The 20,927-nt window shown below is 40.8% G+C and overlaps 1 protein-coding gene across 8 annotated transcripts in view; it reads right to left on the bottom strand.

Annotated features, from left to right (window-relative positions):
- The window catches only part of LOC121903357 (serine/threonine-protein kinase BRSK2-like), a 138,974-nt gene that overhangs the window by 47,005 nt on the left and 71,042 nt on the right, over positions 1-20,927 (bottom strand). For all 8 annotated transcript variants that reach the window (XM_042420320.1, XM_042420294.1, XM_042420302.1 and 5 more), the window contains exons 2-4: positions 18,353-18,447; positions 2,155-2,240; positions 52-192 (exon numbers count right to left, since the gene is read on the bottom strand). In XM_042420320.1, the coding sequence (XP_042276254.1) occupies positions 52-192; positions 2,155-2,240; positions 18,353-18,447 (322 nt within the window). The remainder of the gene's footprint in view (positions 1-51; positions 193-2,154; positions 2,241-18,352; positions 18,448-20,927) is intronic.

Genomic DNA, 20,927 nt, shown 5'->3' with positions numbered 1-20,927 from the left:
ATCTGTGCATGAGATAAAGACGAAGGTGAGCGTAGTAGGAGTAAAACAAACCATATGGAGTGGCTGTGGCAGAAGTCCAGGGCCGAGATGATCTGTCTGAAGAACTTCCTGGCCTCTTTGGGCGTTAACCGGCCCTTCTTCACCAGGTAGTCGAAAAGCTCCCCACCAGATACATGTTCTAGCACCAGGTACCTGCACGAGACCAGAGCGGGAAACAGGTCACACCTTAGTATCAGCAGTCAAATGTTTCCCCCTTTATTTAAGAAAAACATCTCTAAAAGTCCCTGAGAAGTTACCATTTTGATATTTTATGATGTCATCTCATGTTGAATGCAAACTGTGAATCAGCAGAGTAACAAGTGACTCCAACTGTCAGATAAATGAAGTCATGGATGAAGATGATGAAGCTGTCACGTTGTTTGTAGTTATTTTGAGTCTCTCTGTAGTTATTTTCCATTTCTTTCTCAATTATAGTGAAGAAAAGCAGACAGACTTCTAAAATGGAAAGTACCAGTACCTCGAAATTGTACTGCACCTAAATATACTTATGAGTACTTTCCACCTTCACAGAGATTAAACAGATTCATCAAAGGATGAAAGAGGCATTAATGATATAACTGAGTCATAAACTACACAGTATTTTGTTGCAACATGGTGAAGTCACAACAGTACATCCATGCATGATGTAAATCCCTGAGAAAATCCTCCATCTGTGTTGGTTTGTGTGCTCGTGGTTTAAAATCGTTGTATCCGTCTCCTCCGTTCATTTGTCTTGGAGACATCGCTGATCCTCGTCCCCCAAGCGTCGAGAGATCCGGGCTCCCGTCGTCCTCCGCGGCCCTGATTTATTAGCAGATTAAAGGATCCGCTCAAGCGTTTACCTGTCGGAGCTATTTAAATTAGAAAACGTGTGTGTGTGAAATGTTCTACGGAAAAAAGAAAAAAAAACTGTTTGCATCCATGATGACCATCCGTCCCTGTCCTCGCAACATTAAGAAAACAAATTCCTGCTCCGTTTGACAGCTGCGCCTTTTTATCAATTATCGAGCGACGCATTAAGCCGTTGCCACCGGAGCGCAGCCGCCCGCATGCTGTAGATTAATGTATACAATAAAACACGGATATACATTAAAGCTCCGCAGTCACAGGAGGAAGGTTACACCGAGAGGAGACCAATGAAACATTTAATGCTTTCATAAAATCCCAGAACACAAACTCCTGCTGCGAAGGAAGACGCTCAGGTTAGTGTTAAATAGTTCTGCAGTGCTGTCGGCAGCCATGAGATTCATTTACTAATGAACTTTAAGATTTTATTACTCTGTCGGCATTTAAAGGTGAACTCAACTTTGAATTATCTTCACAAAATATAAACTTTATAAGTTGTAACTTTCCACTTTTCACAAGAGGATAAAACTGTTTCTGGACATACTGGTGTCTGACCATCAAGCCTCTGACTGATAAATGAGATGTTGTTGCTAGGAGACGCACTGTCAACATCCATAGTGCACAACTGACTGGAGAACATAAACCTCATTCTTAATATCAGCATTAGAACAGAACTAATAAGGATGCTGATTCAATATTGTTGTTTTCTCGCTGCCATCGATAAACTTCATTTCCCATCAGCCTCAGACTTAAACATCACGGCTGGACGGACGCACTGAGACGAGTGTCTGTGGTTTGTTCAGAGATGTCGGTGGTGACAGCAGGACAGAGAAGAACAAACACAGCAGAGATCACGACTAGAAAGTTGATCAACTGTATGTTGCTTATATGCTGCTGCGCTGATTAACTTTCATTGGTTAACTCAGTTAAAGTCACAAAAGATTCAGCGAATGTAGAGGAGCTAAAACGTAATGTTCCTCTTGATAACAGCATTTGTCATTTGTTTAAACAGCTACTGTATGTGTGTGTTCTTATACCACTACACTGTCTGAATATGAGCACTAAGTGATATCAGCTACTTTCCTTTAATCAAAATGTTTTATTAACTTTTAAGTATCAAGTTAAAAAAACAAACAAACCTGCAGCCCACAACAAATGTAAACCAGTCATGTAACTCTTAATACATTTCCTGCATATTAAATCTGCATATTAAAAGGCAAATATCCAGATGATAAAAGTTTAATCTTTGTTTGTGATGTTGTTACTTACAGGTATTTCTTGTTTTCGTAGACGTCGTGCAGCTTTAAAACGTGAGGATGTTCTATGAGTTTCAGGATGGCTATCTCCCGCTCCACCTGCACACAAACACACCAGACCAGCAGGTTAAAGACGTTTCTCCTCATTTACACACACACACGCACGCACGCACACACACACACACACACACACACACACACACACACACACATGCACACACACACGCAGCTTGTATTTGCTGTATTAATCACAGCGAGCAGCCTTGAGGTGTTTTCACACTCAAACTTTTAACCTCTGGATTCGGTTCACTGGTAAAACTCAACAAACCTGTTTTTTTAGAGGTTGTTGTGTTTTAGACACTTCTAGTTTCACACAAATACATGTATGTTTCAGCAACATCCACGTCTCTTTCATCAATAATCAAAAGAATAAAAACATTAAATCACTTTTGGTGACGGCAAAATGAAAACTGTTTCTGTTCTCACATCAAACTCATGTTTAACTTCAGCGTTGATCTCATAAAACACCACATGAAAAACCTAGAAGAGATTAAACCAACTTTAAAAAGAACATCAATGAGTATAAAGGCACAAATACACAGGATATATATACAGTAAGTCATTAAAGATCTACTTCGCTGTGTGATTTAGGTGTTTGACTGTTTTATGTTTTATTGCTCATTATATGATGATCTAAAGGCTTCACACTATTCAGTGAAATGTCTTTAATTTCTGAAGATTTTTCTGGATGAATGATTATAAGAAACTTGAGTTGTGTTTCAGCCTTTTGTGTGACTGATTTTATTTGCAGAGTTTGATACAGAAGGAAAAGTTGTTTGTTTGAAATGAGATATGAGAAGATTTGTATGTTTGACAATTTCGATGTGTCACGAACTGGCTCAGAGTCAAAGGAGGGAATCACACATGAATAAAGCTTTTAAAAATTAGATTTTGTTAACTTAATATAAAACTGTAATAATGTTAGTCAGTTCAATCAGTCATGAATGCGATGTATGGATGAGTGAAGTATGTGGTGCAAGCAAAGCAAAAAAAAAACAAAACCAAAGTCTGACCCATCTGGCTGGTGGAGGCCTGGAGGGAAGAGAGAGAAAGAGGTTTACAAGAAGACACCTAGAAAGACTGGAGGCCTAAACTACCCAGGTGCAGGTAGTTCCCTGACATCCTCTCCAACCCCGCCCACTGGCTCCTGAGCCAAGAAGCAAAGCGACCTCTTAAGCAAAAGGCAGAGGCGACGTCACACCCCCCCCCCCTTAAAAACTTCCAGGTCCACCATCCAACTGAAACCTAAAGCAAACACAGGCCTTCTTGTTAGTCCATGTGGACACTTGTATGTGCTTGACACACTAACTAACTATACATATATAACTGTATGCCATGTGTACACATGCAGGAGTACAAACAGGTTATGTTCATGTCCTGTACGTGTAGACAGAGCAGGAGAGTCAGACAGTGACCGACACATTGTTGGTTTTGCTCTTTTCATGGGACACAGACGGACCCCAGCCTCCTCCGTTAAACATGATTTGCTGTCATATAACAGCATTACATCATCTCTGCCAGCAGGCTGAGTCCCAGCAGCAGCTGCAGGCGAGTTATCAGGAAATGATACAGAGGTTTACGGAGACTAAAATGTCTGGACGTACAGATGCTCGGAGCCGTTTCACTGCTAACCCGCCTGCTGCTGTTCTGCATTTACTGCCAGTTGACACCTCAGCAGGCTGGAAGGTAAACTGAGTTCAAACATCTGTGCTGTGGCAGCAGAGTCCGATAGTCAGACATAAACTGCAGCTATTAGTTCACTTTGTTTGGTGTATTTTTGTAATTCTGACAGATAAATTACCAAATAAATATCATGATGATGACAAATCAGAGTATTTCAAGTGTGAACAATTGAGTTTGAAAGCAGAAAATTGTTCATCAAAAAGACTTCTTTCCACAGCTGCTATTACGCACCGACGCTCAACAATAATACAGGATGAAACACATCAGACCGAGAGGTTCAGGGACACATTTCTACACCCACACACAAGCATGACAATGGACCAGAATGAAAAGCAACTGCAAGAAAAGTTTGAGTTTGATTTGAGTATGTTTGAGAACTATTTTTCTGACAAGCAACGGGTTTTTTTTTTTGTTGTTGTTCACCATCGACTGAAAGAAAGTAGTTCATGCCCATAATCTGGAAGTTAAAAAGGAGAGAATTTGCTGTATGAGTAATGAAAGCTGTAAATGTTGGAAATAAATGTTCTCACGTATCCTCACATCGTTTTATGTCCATCCATAAATAAACAAAACGAATCAAATAACGAAAGCTGCCAAAGAATCCTGATCATGATTCTTAGACTTGGTTTTTATTATTTGATTGTTTATAAAAAACCCTGTCTCCTTCATACAGCAAATATACATCATAAAAGACGTGTTAAGACATGTGATGCTGAACAAATTCTGCTTTTAATCAACATAGTGAGGAAATGTTTTAAAGTTTTATTTAAACTGAACAGTTCTTTCATTTAAATTCGTCTGAGGATCAACAACTTGAACTGAAATTACATAAAGCTTTCCAGGAAACTTCCCAGGAAATTACAGATGCATAAATTAAAGTTTTATTCCCCCAACATGAAGCTTTGAATTTTGTTTTCAAGCCCTCTACACTCTGCCTGTAATTAATCTGGTGGACAAATATTTTTTAATGTAGAAAGTAGAAAAGTCTGCATTAAAATCCACAGAAAAAAATGGACATGGAGGACATGACCTCAGTGTCTTTGATGGTAGTCTCCAGGACTTGCAGGAGTCCAACTACTGTCGCAATATTTCACTGAGTTTAATGTCACTTGATTATAATACCTGCCCTGTTAGCACAATTTAGCTAAAGTAGCTAACGTTAGCCCGAGTGTGACACCTCGCTATGTCCATCTTTATATGTAGTCTACAAACACAAAGTCAGACTGACTGAAGGAGGAGAAACTAAACTGTAATTCAGACTGATTATCAGGATAAAGCAACTTAGTAGGATACAAACTGCAAAGTTATTGTTGGAACTAAGCAGCAACCTCTGGGGCTGTAAAATGAAGCCAATGCAGAAGTGCCAAACACTGCAGTTCCTTGAATGACCACTTGAGGCTCCAAAAGCGAGTCAATCCCCATAGACCCCCATGTTAAAATGCCCAACTTTACAGCAGAAATAAACATGTTTACAACCTGGTTTTGGTCTCTGTAGCTAATTTCTCCTTTCATGACAACTGTACGGGGGGTGAATTTTTTTATAACTCACACGTTTAAATTTTATTAAGCCGTAAAGTTGTGCATAATGAAGGACGTGGCTGCTTTGAATGACAGGTCCGCCAGCCGCTAGGTGGCTTGTTTCAGCCATTCGGCCCGCCTCTTTGCCCATTTTTGATTGGCTGGGAGTTAGGCAGCGTCACACTTTGAGCTTCAAAACTGCTCTTCAGAAACCAACAAGTGACGTAACAGTGACTACGTCCATATTTTTATACAGTCTATGGTTGGAACGTGTACTGGAGGCGACACAGCTACTGATGTTTCTACAACAGAAGCCTCTTCATCAGCGTTAGTGTGCTGAAGATGCCTCATCAGTTTTACACGTGTTTCCGTGTAGAGAATCAATGAGTGAAACACAGTGTTGGAGTTAGTGAGGATCTTTATCACATGTAATCAAACTAATCCTTCACTGATAAGTCTTATTGATTCCAGATTCTCATCACTGCCGGGCTTTAAGCTGTGGAACACGCAAACATTATCAGTCATCTGTCAATCACCGCTCTCCCGTCGCTCATTTTCTCCTCACGACTCCTCTCCCGCTCCTTTGTCGATCAAGAGTCTTAAGTCATCCTCTGTTGTCCCGGCAGGTCTGATGAAGGACAGAGGACACTAGAAAATGAAATTTCATTTCCATCAAAGCCGCCAGTCTTCAAAGGTCTGTCATGGCGAGCGGTGGTGGCTGGCAGCGAATAAATAATTAAAGAATTCCCTTTAATCTTTGGCCCAGTAGTTTCCCCCAAACCAGACTCTGTCACGCCAGCGTCTCCCTGCAACTCTTCGCCCCAAAAGCTGAAGAGGAAGAGGAGAATTCTAATGTCAGCTGCTTACAAAAGATCTGCAGTAAAAGTAGTTCTCCATTGTTAGAAGCTACTGTAGTTATACAGTAGACACGTAACATTATTGAGTAGATTTAAATTAAGAAAACTGAATAAATACATGTATGTTAATATAACCTAAATCTTTAATAAACCCACATTAATATTATAAGGAAATTTGATCCAAGTTAACTTATTTCCTGCCAAAAACTTTTAGATTCACTCAAATAATTTAATTCAAAATGGACTTTTTTACTTTTTGCACATGTATCAATAGAAACAGGTGTTAATTATAAATGTCCACAACTGGCACAACAGGTCGATCCCAGCAGGAGGTTTTTTATCTTCTATTTATTATTTTCTATGAATTCTTTTATGTCAGTAACCTACATCATAGATCGACCTGTTGTGCCAGTTGTGGACATTTATAATTAACTTCATCTGTGTCTGTGGATACACAGGCTGAAGGAGGGCGTCTTGCACGAAACCTCCATGTGGAAATTTAAAAAAGTCAATTTGTAGTGCTGTGCTAGTCTTACTTCTTTATTAGTAATGACTTTAAGGATCCAGCTCCCAGTTTTCATGGTATTAGTATTATTGAGTGTGTTGTATCTTGTAACTAGGATTTAAGTTTACTCAATAATATTAAATGTCACTTTATTACCTCAATTCTATTAAGTTCAGTCTATTTAATATCACGTCTCCTACTAACAAGATAAATCTAATTAAATATACTCATAAGAACATGTGGATCTGGAGTTAAACCCACATCATACTTGTGTAAATAAATGTTTCTGCAGAGTACCTGACTACTGTGTAAACTATTCCGTCTTTATTTTAATCATCTGAATAGTAGCTATCACAATAAATCCAGCTGGTTTGTAAGAAATCTGTCATGTTCATATTATGTACAAACAACCCACAATTCATTCATTCAGCAATTTGTAAAATCAACAAATAAATCACTAATAACACTAAAAATAGTAGAAAACTTCTCCTGGAAACACTGATTCTTTTAGGGTGGGTGCAGTGAACGTTACGCTGTTGCCCTACAAGTTTGATTTTGTGATACAAAAGCACTTGAATGCAACAATATCCAACAGTAGACTTTGGTTTTTCAGGTGTCAGACGTTCCCACCAGCAGGTGAACACGCTGACTCGTGTCCTGGATGGATGCAGGTGCAGCACATCAGCTCGTCGTCCTGCCATCAGCTCTAATTACCCTCGTTTTCGTCTCCTCGCACGACGGTGCACACACACAGCGTAGCGTGGCAGAGGCTAATTAAACACATGTACAAAGTAAACAGACATTCAGCCCCCCTGCCCTCCTCTTGTGTGAACGGCGACACTGACATTTATTAAGCTCGATTATGACCCATATGGTTTTTTAATGTGTTGTAATAAAGTGTGTGGGTGTGGAGAGAAGGCTGGGGGGCGCGTGGGAGAAACATGAGCTCTAACATAGGTGGTGGGGTGGGATCGTTTTAAAAAAGCAAATTCTCAATCCTGTGCAGGACTTTAGAGAAATCGTTCTCCTCAAGGCGGTCACATCAGATCTCACCGTCGTCTAAAATGTTAAGAAACTTGAAGCGCTTTAATTCTCGTGACCCCAGCTGTGTTGTCTGGGTTACTGTGATCTCCTCTGAATCCCTTGTAGTCCTGAACCACCGTCCGCCCGCTCACCTCAATTATCCCAGACTCATCCTCTCTGTCGAGCAGAATTAGCAGAAATATTTCCAGCCTCGTTCACTGTCATTAAAAAGGCATTAACATATGAGCTTTTTATCAAGTTAAGTCATGCATAATGCAGACTACTATTATGGGAAAAGATGTGTGCACTTTGAATCAAGGGTGCTTGATACATCAATGTAAGGTAATTATTGCTTTAAGTCCAACAGAAATCACATTTAGTCAACCCTTATTAGAGTAAAAATAACGTCAACTTGTTCTTTTAAATGTATTGTTAGTAGTTTTTTGGGTTTTTTTACTATGAATGCTGCTTTTTGTCTCAGTCAAATGGAGATGTGTGTTTGATTGACAGTAGCTGGCAGGCTGAGAGACGGTATTACACTGTTAACAAACTGCTGTAGCTACAAGTCATGGACAGACAATGTTGTTAGCAGCGGTGTTGAAGAGTAAGAACCAAACTAGCATCTAACAGGTCCAAAGTGAAGTTTGCAGGTATGTTTACATGCTGTTTAATGTGCTGCAGCTGATTAGCTATCTAGCTGCTAACTGACGTTAGCGGTGCACTTTTCTCTAGTGAATGTTTATTTGGTGGCTTGTTCAGCAAGCTAAGGTGTGCTTGTGTTTGTAAGTTAGATAAGAAGGAGACTTTAGCAGGAAAGCTAATGTGGGTTGTGTGTTGTGTAGCAGGATGCAATCAGGCTCAGTGTGACCTTCTGCTCTGCCGATGATAGAATGACACTTTATTGCTTTATGAAAAGATCTGATTTTCTGTATGGAAATATTCCAGCTACAGTATCTACCAGCACCAGTGTTTAGTGCTAATACAGCATGTAGAGTATCCTTTACAAAGCCATACAAGACGTGTGGAGGTCGTGGTGGTTAAAACATTCATTAAAGTTTTTTCACACCATCCACTCCTCTCTCATGACGGACAGAAATCAAAGCTGCGTCTCTTTTGTGGAGCAGTTTACTGTATATTGCTTCATCCACTTTGGACTCTCCAGTTCTCTAAGTTCCCTCAAAGGTCAGAACTGTCAAAGATTGCAGTTGATAAAAGGTGCAAAATCATGTGTGAAAGTTCACCAAAGTTCAAATTTATCCAAAAGCAGACACTGAATCCTGTAAACGCTGTGATTCCATTGAAATGTGCTGATTGTAAAGCCTAAAATGTAGCTGTTATAAATGCTGGTGCCCTCAAAAAGAAACCCTTTTGATTTCTGCTGCTTGCATCTGTGATCTCAATCATGGTCATGACTCAGAGCTCAGGATCCTCAATGAGGGTTTAAACGTAGATCAACTGTTAAATCAAGACAGTTTTCACCACGATAGTCTGATATAACACTTGAATCACTGAACGGTGCACAAATCCAACTGCTGCCTTATCGAGTGGTTGCACAAAATTGTTTATTGTCTACCTGTTTTTTACTTATTATATTTTCTGATCTTTATATTGGCTTGTTTAGCTTTTTCTTGTTTTATTGATCAATATGATTTAAAATTGCTGTTTGTTTTATTGTTGCTCATGTTATGTGGATCCCAGGATGCTAATGGGGACCAAAATAAAGAATAACGAATAATGTTTAGAAGCCAAAATTTACAACATGAATTAGAACAAAAATATGCTGTGTCCTTCTTTGAATGCAATTAGGTGCAATTTGGATAATTCATGCCATAATCTTTCATTACTTTGTGCAATTAAAGCTAAAAATGACCTACATGGATCTTCTGTTGCAGTGGAAAACTTGCAATGCAACTTTTTGCATTTGACTGATTTCGCTGCATGGAAAGACAAAGATGGTGTGAAATGACATCACAAAACTGACAATCAAAAAGCCTGACTGCACAAGAAAAATTGCTGACTGTTATATTTTTTTGGCAAAGACTGATGATGTTGAGCATCTTAAGCTGTTTGTGATAAGGCAGATGAGGTGGTAACCCGGTCATGTGTGATTTGATTCACTTATGAATTTCTGACATGTAAGCAGTGACGATTTGAAGCCAAGTGTGAAGTCAGACAGCTGAGGAAGATTGATGGTGATGGTGACCTATCTGAGAAGATCACCATATGGACGGTGACTCAGACCTGCAGAACTAAACCTTTAAGACTGAGTCAACAACTACTGACTGATTCATTCACTGAGGATACACTGTTAGAATAAAAAATACAGCCTCCTATCAGTGTGTCCACAGCTCAGCCAACAGACAACAACAAATACAGGAAGGCACTTAAAGGAATATTCCACCAAAAAAAAACCCTGTAATTTGTAAATCAAACACTCACTGACTCCAGGCAGGAAAACTTTATCCTTTATGGAGGATGCTTAGTCAGCGTGGATTCATACAATTACAAGGATTCCAATGGTGACCCAAACTTCTTAAACCAAGCAAACTTTTATCTGTTTCTCCCTTTTGATCATTAAACACTGAGCAAGTTGTGAGGAACTGATATAAATTAGTGAGCCGTTCACGCAACAAATACTGTGTTTGTAGCCAAATTTTGGTGAAAATATTACTGTTTGGAAAAATACTGAGCATATAAATGGGCAGCAAAGACGTGGATTATCCTGCAGGAGTTCTCAGCTCTGTGATTGGTTGTTTCTTGCCAAAATGCAACTTGGGTGTTGTAACATCTCCTTCGAGGTTTTTATGTTCACAGGCTTCAATGTTTTAGCCAAAAAAACAAACCAAAAAAACAAAACATACCAAAATTATTTTGTAGCACAGTTGCTAATCTTTTATATTAATGATTGGTGTGTTTCATGTTTACATGAAAATAAGAGTCAGTCAGTGTTCGATGGTTAGCTGCTACAAAGTTTGCAAAGATTAACACTGAAACCTCTCATCAAACTTTACTGACCTGAGTGTTTGAGTGACCCTGATTGATTTTTCCACTAAACTTTATATTTTATCAGCATTTAGCCCTTGGTGGGTGATACTTTTACACCCTGCTGATACCCATCTTCCTCCAGCCTAATGAGGGGCTCAGAGCTCCTGACTCATGCCAGCACCCTCCTGCCTCCTCCGGTCGACGCCTCCATGCGTGATAGCTCCTCTTAATGAATTATGAGGATTGACTCGGGATACAGCGCGCTGCTTCCAAATCCCTATTTAATTGAAACACGATACAGAGCTGAGGGGCACGAGGGGTGATAAATTGGAACATCAAAGCGCCATCTGTTGCTACGACGGCTGGGCGATTCCTGGAGGAGAGAGAGAGTGGCCCTGTCGCAGGATCCAATCACGGTAAGATGGCAGCGGCGCAATCAAACCTCTGCCATCGACTGAGGAGACGGAACATCCAGGTGTTTTATGAAGCAACACAAATCCATTCAGAGTACGGACAGGAAGGACCGGTCTGCTCTGTGACAGCGTAATAAAAAACAGAAGAAGAAGAAGAGGAGAGGAGGGAGGAGAGGAGAGGGAAGGAAAGAATGAAAGGAAAGGAAAGGAAAGGAAAGAAACCAAAGCAGAGGAAACATCTGCATGCAGCCAGCAGCTCATCCTCTCAGCAGGGGATCGTCTCCTCGGCTCGTCCTGCTGCTGCTGCTGGGTAACTTCCAGGCTGCGTTCCCGGTTTTTTCCACACAGACGTCTGGTGACGAGCGAGACGGAGCCAGCAGCTTCACGGCCTCCTGAGTGTGCGACGGCATCAGACGGAATACATTAACAACAACCGTGCACAGGAGGAGGGGGGGGGCGACGGCTGGCGGATGTGACGAGGAGCAGATTAAGGTCAGCGGTGAATCATGGGAAAAAGGGCAGATGCTCTCTTCTGTGTTGGACTGCAATCAGTAATCTTTCACTCATCTGTCATCCACTCCGTCACCGCTACGTCTGCTGCTCCGTCACCGCTCGGTCCAAACTGTCTAAAACGACCAGCAGGTACAGAAACACTGCAGAGAGCACGGCCATCACTCAGTCCGGGAAATAAGAAAGGAAATAAACTGTTTGGTGTATAAAACTGTGAATTGTTCTTAGAGCTCATGGTGACAAATGTCTGATCATCAGTCCAGAATCCAAAGAATCACAGTAAAGCTTCAAATCATCACAGTATAGAAGCTGCAACCAGCAAATCTCTGGAATATTTGTTCAAAAATTACTAAAATTACTCCTTTCCTTTCCTTCTTTCCTTTTCTTCTCCTTTCCTTTTCTTTCATTCTTTAATCAATTAACTTTTGATTAATTGATGAATCGACTAATTGTTGCGTCTTCTTCATGTGCAGGTAACAACATGTGAGGTGATAATATTCTCTAAAGAAGAAGAAGGTTGACTTGACCATCGATCAAAGGCTGTGAAGTACAACTGCTCCTGATACCAGGATTGATTTTTCTATCATCAAGCATCAGGACTGAAACCAAACACACTCTTGTCAGACACACAGAGGACACACACACACACACACACACACACACACACACGCACACACACACACACACACACACACTTCATGCAGTAGAAGCACTGGGTAGAATCAACACAGTTAATTCAGTATTGACACCATTAACACAACCAGCCAGTCATTGAGGAGATGAAATGAGTCCGGTCAGGCATGAGAGGACCGGCTTCGACCTCTGAAGAGCTCAGACACACAATCTGCTGCACTTCAACTGGAAAAAGAGATTTAATCACACACACACACACACACACACACACACACACACACACACACGTGCACCCCATGCTGTTCCTGTACTTTCATGGTTGCTGCTCAAAGTGTTCCCTCAGGATGAGACTGGAGACGCTATCTGACACTGACAAACTGCTCCGTATACACTTCAAAATATAAAAACTGTGGCACCATCATCGTTTGCGATTAAATGGTGAAATTTTGCCGATAAAGATTAATTTTTAAAATTGGATTAAATTGTGATTTGAGAGCAAAACAAAGGATTTCTTGATGTTTTTTTGCTACTTTTAGTTGCCGTCACCTTAAAGCTTGCACACACACACTACTCCACATTAAATTATGTAATAATGTAAATGGTCGGCCTGCTGCTTTAATGTGGATGATTTGAATGTAATACAGTTTAATGCAGATGTGACAGACTGTGGTGTAACTGGGCAATGATTCAACACACTTTACTGATGGAAATATGTTGCCAAGAGATGAAAATGATCTTTAAACTAACTCTTGTACAATCAGTCATGGTAACACTGATGTTTAATATTGTACATGGTATAAAATGCATCAGTAATAATGTTTTTGATCTGCATTTTATGTATGAAAGATACACAAACTAAGGTTATCAACACATGTAATAAAGTGTTGCAAACGCTGGACAACAGCAGCGGATCGGTGTTCATATTCTCACAGTCTGATTCTGAATAAATTAAGATTCGTTCGTCCACTCCTGATAACGAGTCTTTGACAGAGTCGTCATCTTCGTCGCTCCAGCTGTGCTTCGTCTATTGAGACTCTCCGTCAGCAGCAGTGACACTCTGGTGTAAATGCCAGGTTTGACATCTGGGTGTCGGGCAGGGTGACGCCGCCGCTCTGTGTAAGGTGCCGATCTCTGAGGAAACGCCGTAAATGTCATCTCACACACACACACACAGATGATACAGGAAGCTTATAGGAACATATACAGGACCCGACGTACGATCACACGTCTGCATAACAATATGCATGTTAGGACATGACGGAGGCAGAGATGGCAGGAGAGAGAGATAAGTCAGTGTTAACACTAGTGAGAGTGGATGTCTGGAAGACAGCTGCAGCAGGACGAGGGAGTTTCTGAGATTCCAAGTGGAAATCTGCAGGATTTATTTATTTTTCCTCCATGTTGTTGATCAAACAGAGTGTGACGTCTTCCTCCTCTGGATTTACAGTTAATGGCATTTCTGAAGTTGACATTTTTGTCTTTGTGTGTTTACGTCCACTTAATCATCTCCTTTTCCAGACTATGTGACAAAACAGGTCATAAATCACTACCTTCCATGTGGACTCACAGGATGTGATCTGGAGCCGCTGTTGGCAGGACGACACCGACGTTAACTGTTGGTGGAAACAGAGAAACCAACAGAGCTCTCCTGTGAAAACTCAGTATCCTAGAAATGACATATTCCATATTTGATGATTCTGCATCTCTAACTTTACATCCAGCGCCAATATTCATCGTCAGTGCAGTGAGTAGATTGTCCTCTCTGCAGTGAGATGGACGGTAATGGTTTGGCGGTGCTGTACGGCCAATCTTTCCCAACAATAACCAAGTGTTTTAGTTACCTAAATGTATTTGCCATAAGCACAATAACACAATAGTTAACATGAGGGCTGAGCAATGTGTCAAATTAATTTGATTAATTCAATGTTTTTGCACAATGTATAAAATTTCTACATTGTGAAAATCAGACACAAACAGCAGGAGCAGATGAATTATTGATGAAAGGTCTTGTCTGAAGCGTCTGTGCTGAAACTGATGATTAAACTGAATACCTGCACTCTCCTGACAGCTTATAGAAGTACAGTATAGAATAAAAGATATGTATAACAAAGACAGCCTCGCAGGTGGTGCAGATAAACGGTTGCGTTTATATAGTGCTTTTATCCAAAGTGCTTTACAATTCGCCGCTCATTCACCCATTCACACTCACACTCACTGATAGCAGAGAGCTATTGTACAAGGTGCCGGCCGGACCATCGGGAGCAATTTTGGGGTTCAGCGTCTTGACAAACGACCTGTTCTACCTCTGGAGCCACAGTCACTCAGGTCTTTATTCTTTCTCAACTTGCACATCAAGTTAGAAATTGAAAAAAACCATAGTGAGTGCATGTGATCCAGGGTCTGGCGTCAGCGCTGCCCGTGTACCACGCCATCAGAGTCCCCTGACATCCTGCTCATGAGGGTTTGTGACGCGTCTCCATTCACACGGTCTTTGTCAGGTAAATGTAAACACGGGTCATTTTAGAAATTTGTACAAACAACATAAACCAAATACTTCCATTATTCAGTCTCTTGTTCCTTCAAAACAAACTAGACAAACTAGACAGTGAGTGTTTATTACAGCCAATAAAAAAAAACCTTCAGGAATTGGATACAAACTGTATCAGTCATGAATAGAGATCCAAAGAAAAAAAAAACAGAAATGCATTTATATGGAAATGACTGTGAGTTATTCCTTTAAGAGGTTCCATGTGTAACAATGAACAAGGGAAATGTAAATTTGTCTTGTATTGTGAACAGAAGATACATTCATATGCAAAAAACCTCAGAAGAATACATCCAAAGCTTGCTCAAAGTTTGGGATAAAAGCAGCAAAAAAAAAAAAAAGTAAACCTGCAGCACATCTGAAAATGTCAAACAAAATGGGACAAAATGGGACAAAATGGGACAAAATGGGGCCAGCTGAAGCAGGAGGAGCCGAGCGGGGTGAACATGTTTTAAACATGCATCTCAGTCAAATCCTGTTTAAAATATATTGTTTTTTAGGAGGCTGGTTATTGTGTGAGAACAACACAGCCATAACTCAAACTAATCACTGCCTGTTGCCATGACTACAGGGCCCTAGCATCTTCTAAAATAAGACAGAGGCGGGAAAAGATTAGAAGAGGCTGCTGATGGGGCAACCCCCCCCCCCCCCCTCACCCCCCCTTCAGACAAGCAGAGAGAGAGGAGGGAACAACTGGCATCGAACACAACAGCGTCTGCAGATACCAGAGAGCTGGAAACACAATCATTTCAGCTGAGAGGCGATCAGAAGCATCTGCTACCTTCATCTCCTTGATTCAGATCTAATTAGAAACACAACAAGCTGATGGGTGATTATCTGTGAGAAACTAACAATGCAACCGGTGTGTTGTGTTGTCATGACGCTAGACTCGTACTGAGAGAAATGTTTGGAAAAAGTCGATACTATTACAATTAGTGTAGCAGCAAAATAAAGACCCAGCTGCATGTTTCTACAGTAAGTTTGTATCTGAGCATCTTCACCAGAAAAATAACAGCTTGTTGGTTTATTTTAACACTGCAGGGCTACTTAAATACAAGTGTTTAGAGCCCAACTTACAACATTTCCACAACATCAAAGGTCCAGAAAAGGTGCATTAAATGATGATATTTAAAGGGGATGTATTCTGCATAGGTCTATATTTATATTCTGGGGCTCTACTGGAATATATTTGCATGATTTCCAGTTAAAAACTCCTTATTTATCTTCTACTGGTCCTTTCTTCAGCCCCTCAGTTCAGCCTCTGTCTGAAACAGGCCGTTTTAGCTCCTGTCTCTTTAAGGAGCCCACTCTGTTCTGATTGGTCAACTCCAAGACGCTTTGTAACAAACTATAGTAGCAGGATTTCACTTCTTTTTCTTGTTCTTTGCTCGAAATGTCAACTTCTCAAATCCATCCGTACATATCGGAGCCTGAATAAGATCCTAAATATCCCTCAGCAACAAAGACTAAGGAAATGGGAATGTGCGAACAGTCTGACGTCATCACGACGAGGAGGAAGTAGAGGTAACTTTGCAAATGAAGCATTCAGAGCAGCTAACGGCCTGGTCACATCACCCCCGCCAGCACACACACACACACACACACACACAGATATGTAATCAAGTACTTAAGGCACGGAGAGAAGAAGGTGGTGACGGTGTGATGCACAGACCTGCTGTTGATCATAACAGCAGGTCCAATCTATTTGAAACTCTTACAGTGACTCACACACACACACACACACACACACTCATGCACACGCACACACTTTTTCCTCTCTGTATATGTGTGTCACTGGCTGTTCTATAAAACAGATGTGATAACTCTGTTTGTCGAAAACGTTTTTACGTGACAGTAATCCAGACAAAAATACTGCTAATTATAGACATAGAAATGTTCTGACATTTTATACAGTGTGTGTGTGTGTGTGTGTGTGTGTGTGTGTGTGTGCATCATTGTAAACTTCCTCTTGCTGTTCGGAGCATCTGTTTGCATTCAAAGGAATAAAACATGACGACTGCAGCAAACGGAGCCTTTTTATGATGTTGTTTCATACAATTAAAGCTGCACAGATCTATATTTTTACACTAACAATGGATCAAATGACAGCCACATTACTGTTTTAGTTCAGTCTCACCGTCATCGACCTTTTCCTCTGTAAACAGCTGCCTGCTGCGGGTGAAAACGACGCCATGAGAGCCTTGAGAGTCAACCAAAAGCTACACAATGAGCTGAAACTCACTATAAAGCTCCGTAAAGCCGAGCGGAGCTGCAGAGTCACTGTAGGTTCATCACTACCAGCCACGACCGACACATTACACACTGACAGCTCATACGTATGTTGTTATTGTTCTTATTATTATCATGTTTTTATGAAGTTGGAAATGACCTCTTTTAACCAAAAGGAACTCTGTGATTCCAGCGTGAGTCAACCTCGTCGTGAGCCGTCATACATGTGACTCACCCAGCTGTTTGTTTGAGGTGTAGGCGGACAGATGAGCACTGACAATAATAACAAGAGCAACAAAGAGCATGACGCTGTCCGGTGTACCGGCCAGAAACACCTGCCCTGTGTTCACCTGGACTGTATTCAGCTGCGTTCAGTGTGTAGGTGAATGTCTTCTCCTGCCCCTGCAATGCATTCTGGGCTATTTTCTTGCTCCTGTGGGTGTGAAAAAATGAACTTTGGTGCCAACGGCGGCTTTAGAGAAAGATTCTTCTGTGATTATGACGGACGAAAGCCCAAAATTACTGAAACGTTTTCTACTTCCAAATAAACACGCTGCCATGCTGTCTGTGTTCAGAGAGTTATTCATAGAAGAATCCATCAAACAACTACGATGAGCCAGAAATAGAAAACATAATACGACCAAGCTGCTGTTTATATAGTTTTAGTGTTTTTTTCCATAAAACTTTAAGACTTTAGGAATGTATTTTCAACAAAATCCCATATTAAAGACTAAAACCAACAATGAATGTATCCAGAAGTATTGTGCATATCTCCATTATTATCTCCATCATTGTCCAAAGACTATTAGAGCACCGAATGTGGATTAATCCGCTGCTGAAAATAGTCCCAAACAAATACACAATTCCTGCCAGTTGGTTTAGGAAATTACTGAGCCAATTTTCAAAAATTAAAGCTGTTTGTAAAGATTTACATCTTCAGTAGGAACCGATGTGTTTGGAGCTGAGAGCCACAGGATGGACAGACACGTCAGAAAGTGTTTTTGGTGATTTTATGCATGTTGACAATAAGCAAAATATAGAATATCTCCAGCTTCATCCTTTAAGAACTGATCTGAAGTGCTTTATCATTGGATTTCTTGAAAATGTCCAGTCAGTGATAAATCAGTCATCAGTCTGCAGGTTAAAAAGCTGTTTGTGCAAAGACAAGACGAGCGTGTTCATCCCAGAACCACGAGGAGCTCACACACACACAAACACACAAACACACTGATGGTACGTAAACGTCTTACCTTCATAAGAACAGACTCGCTGAGCTTTTCTCTGTTGACAATCTTTATGGCGACTTTCTGACATGTGACACAGTGGACGCCCAGTTTCACCAGACCTGAAACACAAACATGAAATAATATTCAGTCATTTCTTCAAAAGCTTGTCTGGGCACAAAAACACGGGACATTCAAAGTGTGTCTGATGTGCACAAAAAGAAATATCTCAGTTTGACAGAGGCGATCGTGGCGGGAGGGAGGAAGAGAGGAATGAAAAGACGATGGAGCTGAATTAATGACATCACATTCAAGGCTTCCTGTCTTCCTCTGGGACACGACTCCTTTAAATCTGCTCCAAACATCTGCATCAAACCAGATGACTGTAGGTAAAAACAAGCTTTTTAACGGTTAAACCGCATCCAAAAATATATCAGACGAGTTAATCCTCATTGGGAACAGAACGTGTGACACCAGAAACCAGAACTTCCAGGTTCTGTTCCACAAGTATGAAAACCTCACTGACATGTTGAAACATAAATAACTAATAATGTTGTTCACTAGGATCCAGAATATGGAGGGTAAAATTGATTTTTCTCTTAAAAATAGATGAAAGAAATGTTGAATGAGGGATTGAAATATTTTTAACGTACTGTAAAGACAAGATTATCAAAAACCACTAGTCTATAGTATCTGCTATTAGAGACACAGTATCATACTTGAGCTCGAAATTGTTACCTTTAAAGAATATGGTCACCAGTTTTCTACATTTCTTTTATTGCCAACAAATCTCATGTATGTACAAGTATTGTGTGTTTATCCAAACCCTGATATATCTTATTCCTCTGCGCCGTAAACCTCCGTTATCGTCCAAAAACTATTAAAAATATGTTAATGAGCCGCATCGCTGCACCGGGTCACATGTTCCTTCATTATGAAGAGTTTTGGTCTCATTAGTTTGTTTAGAAACGGCTCCAAAGACTAATAACAGCGATCACATTTTCAGTCTCTGGAGAGTAGTTGTTCCATCATCAATTCATTGTTGGTTCGGCTCCAAACATGAGACTCGTTACCAGAAGAAGAATATAGAGAATCATCAGCCAAATGCTTTAATTGCAGTTAAACTGCAGTTTAATTACCTATTGACTGACTTCAGGATGTCCATATGAATCATATGGTCCTTAAAACACTGTGAGTGTTCATTAGGGCTGTAGAACTTTTAAACGTTTTCTGCACTATGATACCTGAGTTTCAATACCAACACTTTTTAAAACAGTACAGGAAGTGGAAGGATGCTATTTGTCTAAACGTTAGCTGACTTCCTGTCTGTTGAGGCAGCAGTTAGACACGTCTCTGTTTTAGTGAAAGGCCGCTGACACAGAGATATGACTTTCACTACCTGTAACTCTCCCGGCTGTATGTTCATGACAGGTTACAGACCATAAAACAGATAAAAACGCATCTACTCGCATTCTGTAACTCCCGGGTCTCCTTCTCATTGTATGTTTGTGAGAACTCTCCTGACGGGACTCTCTCGCCATAACAGAAATGTCAACATGCAATATCTTTATCTTATCACAGCCACAATGGCTCCATCCATCTCTATCAAAGCTCTGACAGCAGGGGAGTATATTTTACTTTGTACTGAAGGTCTGCCGACGACACTGGAAATGCCAGCGCGCATATGCATCTCTTCATTACCTCACACTGCATATATATTTCACAGGAGATGAGCGTCTCGCTATTTGAAAGGTGATTTCCCTGCGGGGTCTCACAGGGAAACAAGAAACTGTGAGCGCAGCGGGGGTGTTTGAGCCAATATGGCAGTCTGGGGGCTCTTTTATGTCTCCGGTTAGAACCGAAATGGCATCCTGGGCAACGTTCGCGACGTGTCATTGATCTTGTTGTCAGAGCGAGCTGGAGGACGGCTGAAACTGCTTAGCACAACACAGGACTATGAAAGCTCTGCAAAGACTTTCTCTCTCTCTGCGGAGTGGTGAGTGTTGCGTTTGATACACACACACATTGATCCCCACAAGTAAGAGACAGGTACCGGAGAAGGATCATCCTCTGAGGAAACTGGCGGAGCAGAAAAAGACAGAAAGTTCAGAGTGAGACGACGGCTGAGCAGGAAAAAAAAAAAGAAAATTAAGAAGACAAAGGAGCCTCGAGCTTAAGACAGAAATAGGTGGGCTGAAGTCTATTCTTAGAGGCTAGTTTACTTATTTACAGCTCGTGTGGCTGCAGGAACAAAGCTCTCGCTGGGCTTTGTCTTCTCTAAATGATCATTTGGTTTTTAATCTGAGCCAAAAGCAGCTGTGGATATTTGTACGACACGTGGAAGAAGTCACCCAGTGAGAATTATCACCGAACCAGCAGCACTACAGAGGCTTTCAGCCCTTTTTTAGGTTGGTTTTAAAAACATTATGATTTAAGGATAAATCCAGTGAGAAAGTGAAGGTGTAATTCATTAAAAAAGAACACAAATACATTTAATTAAAAGCAGTGTCTGTTCATGCATGTAATGTGTATTTATGTGATGGAGCACAGGCAGCTGTGTAGGGCGCCAAATGAGGAGGATGTTTTATTTTTGTTTTTTTTT

Source organism: Thunnus maccoyii, chromosome 1 (assembly GCF_910596095.1).
Source record: "Thunnus maccoyii chromosome 1, fThuMac1.1, whole genome shotgun sequence".
Taxonomy (NCBI): Eukaryota; Metazoa; Chordata; class Actinopteri; order Scombriformes; family Scombridae; genus Thunnus; species Thunnus maccoyii.
The sequence above is the reverse complement of the archived record's forward strand: the minus strand, read 5'-3'. Positions and strand labels throughout refer to the sequence as shown.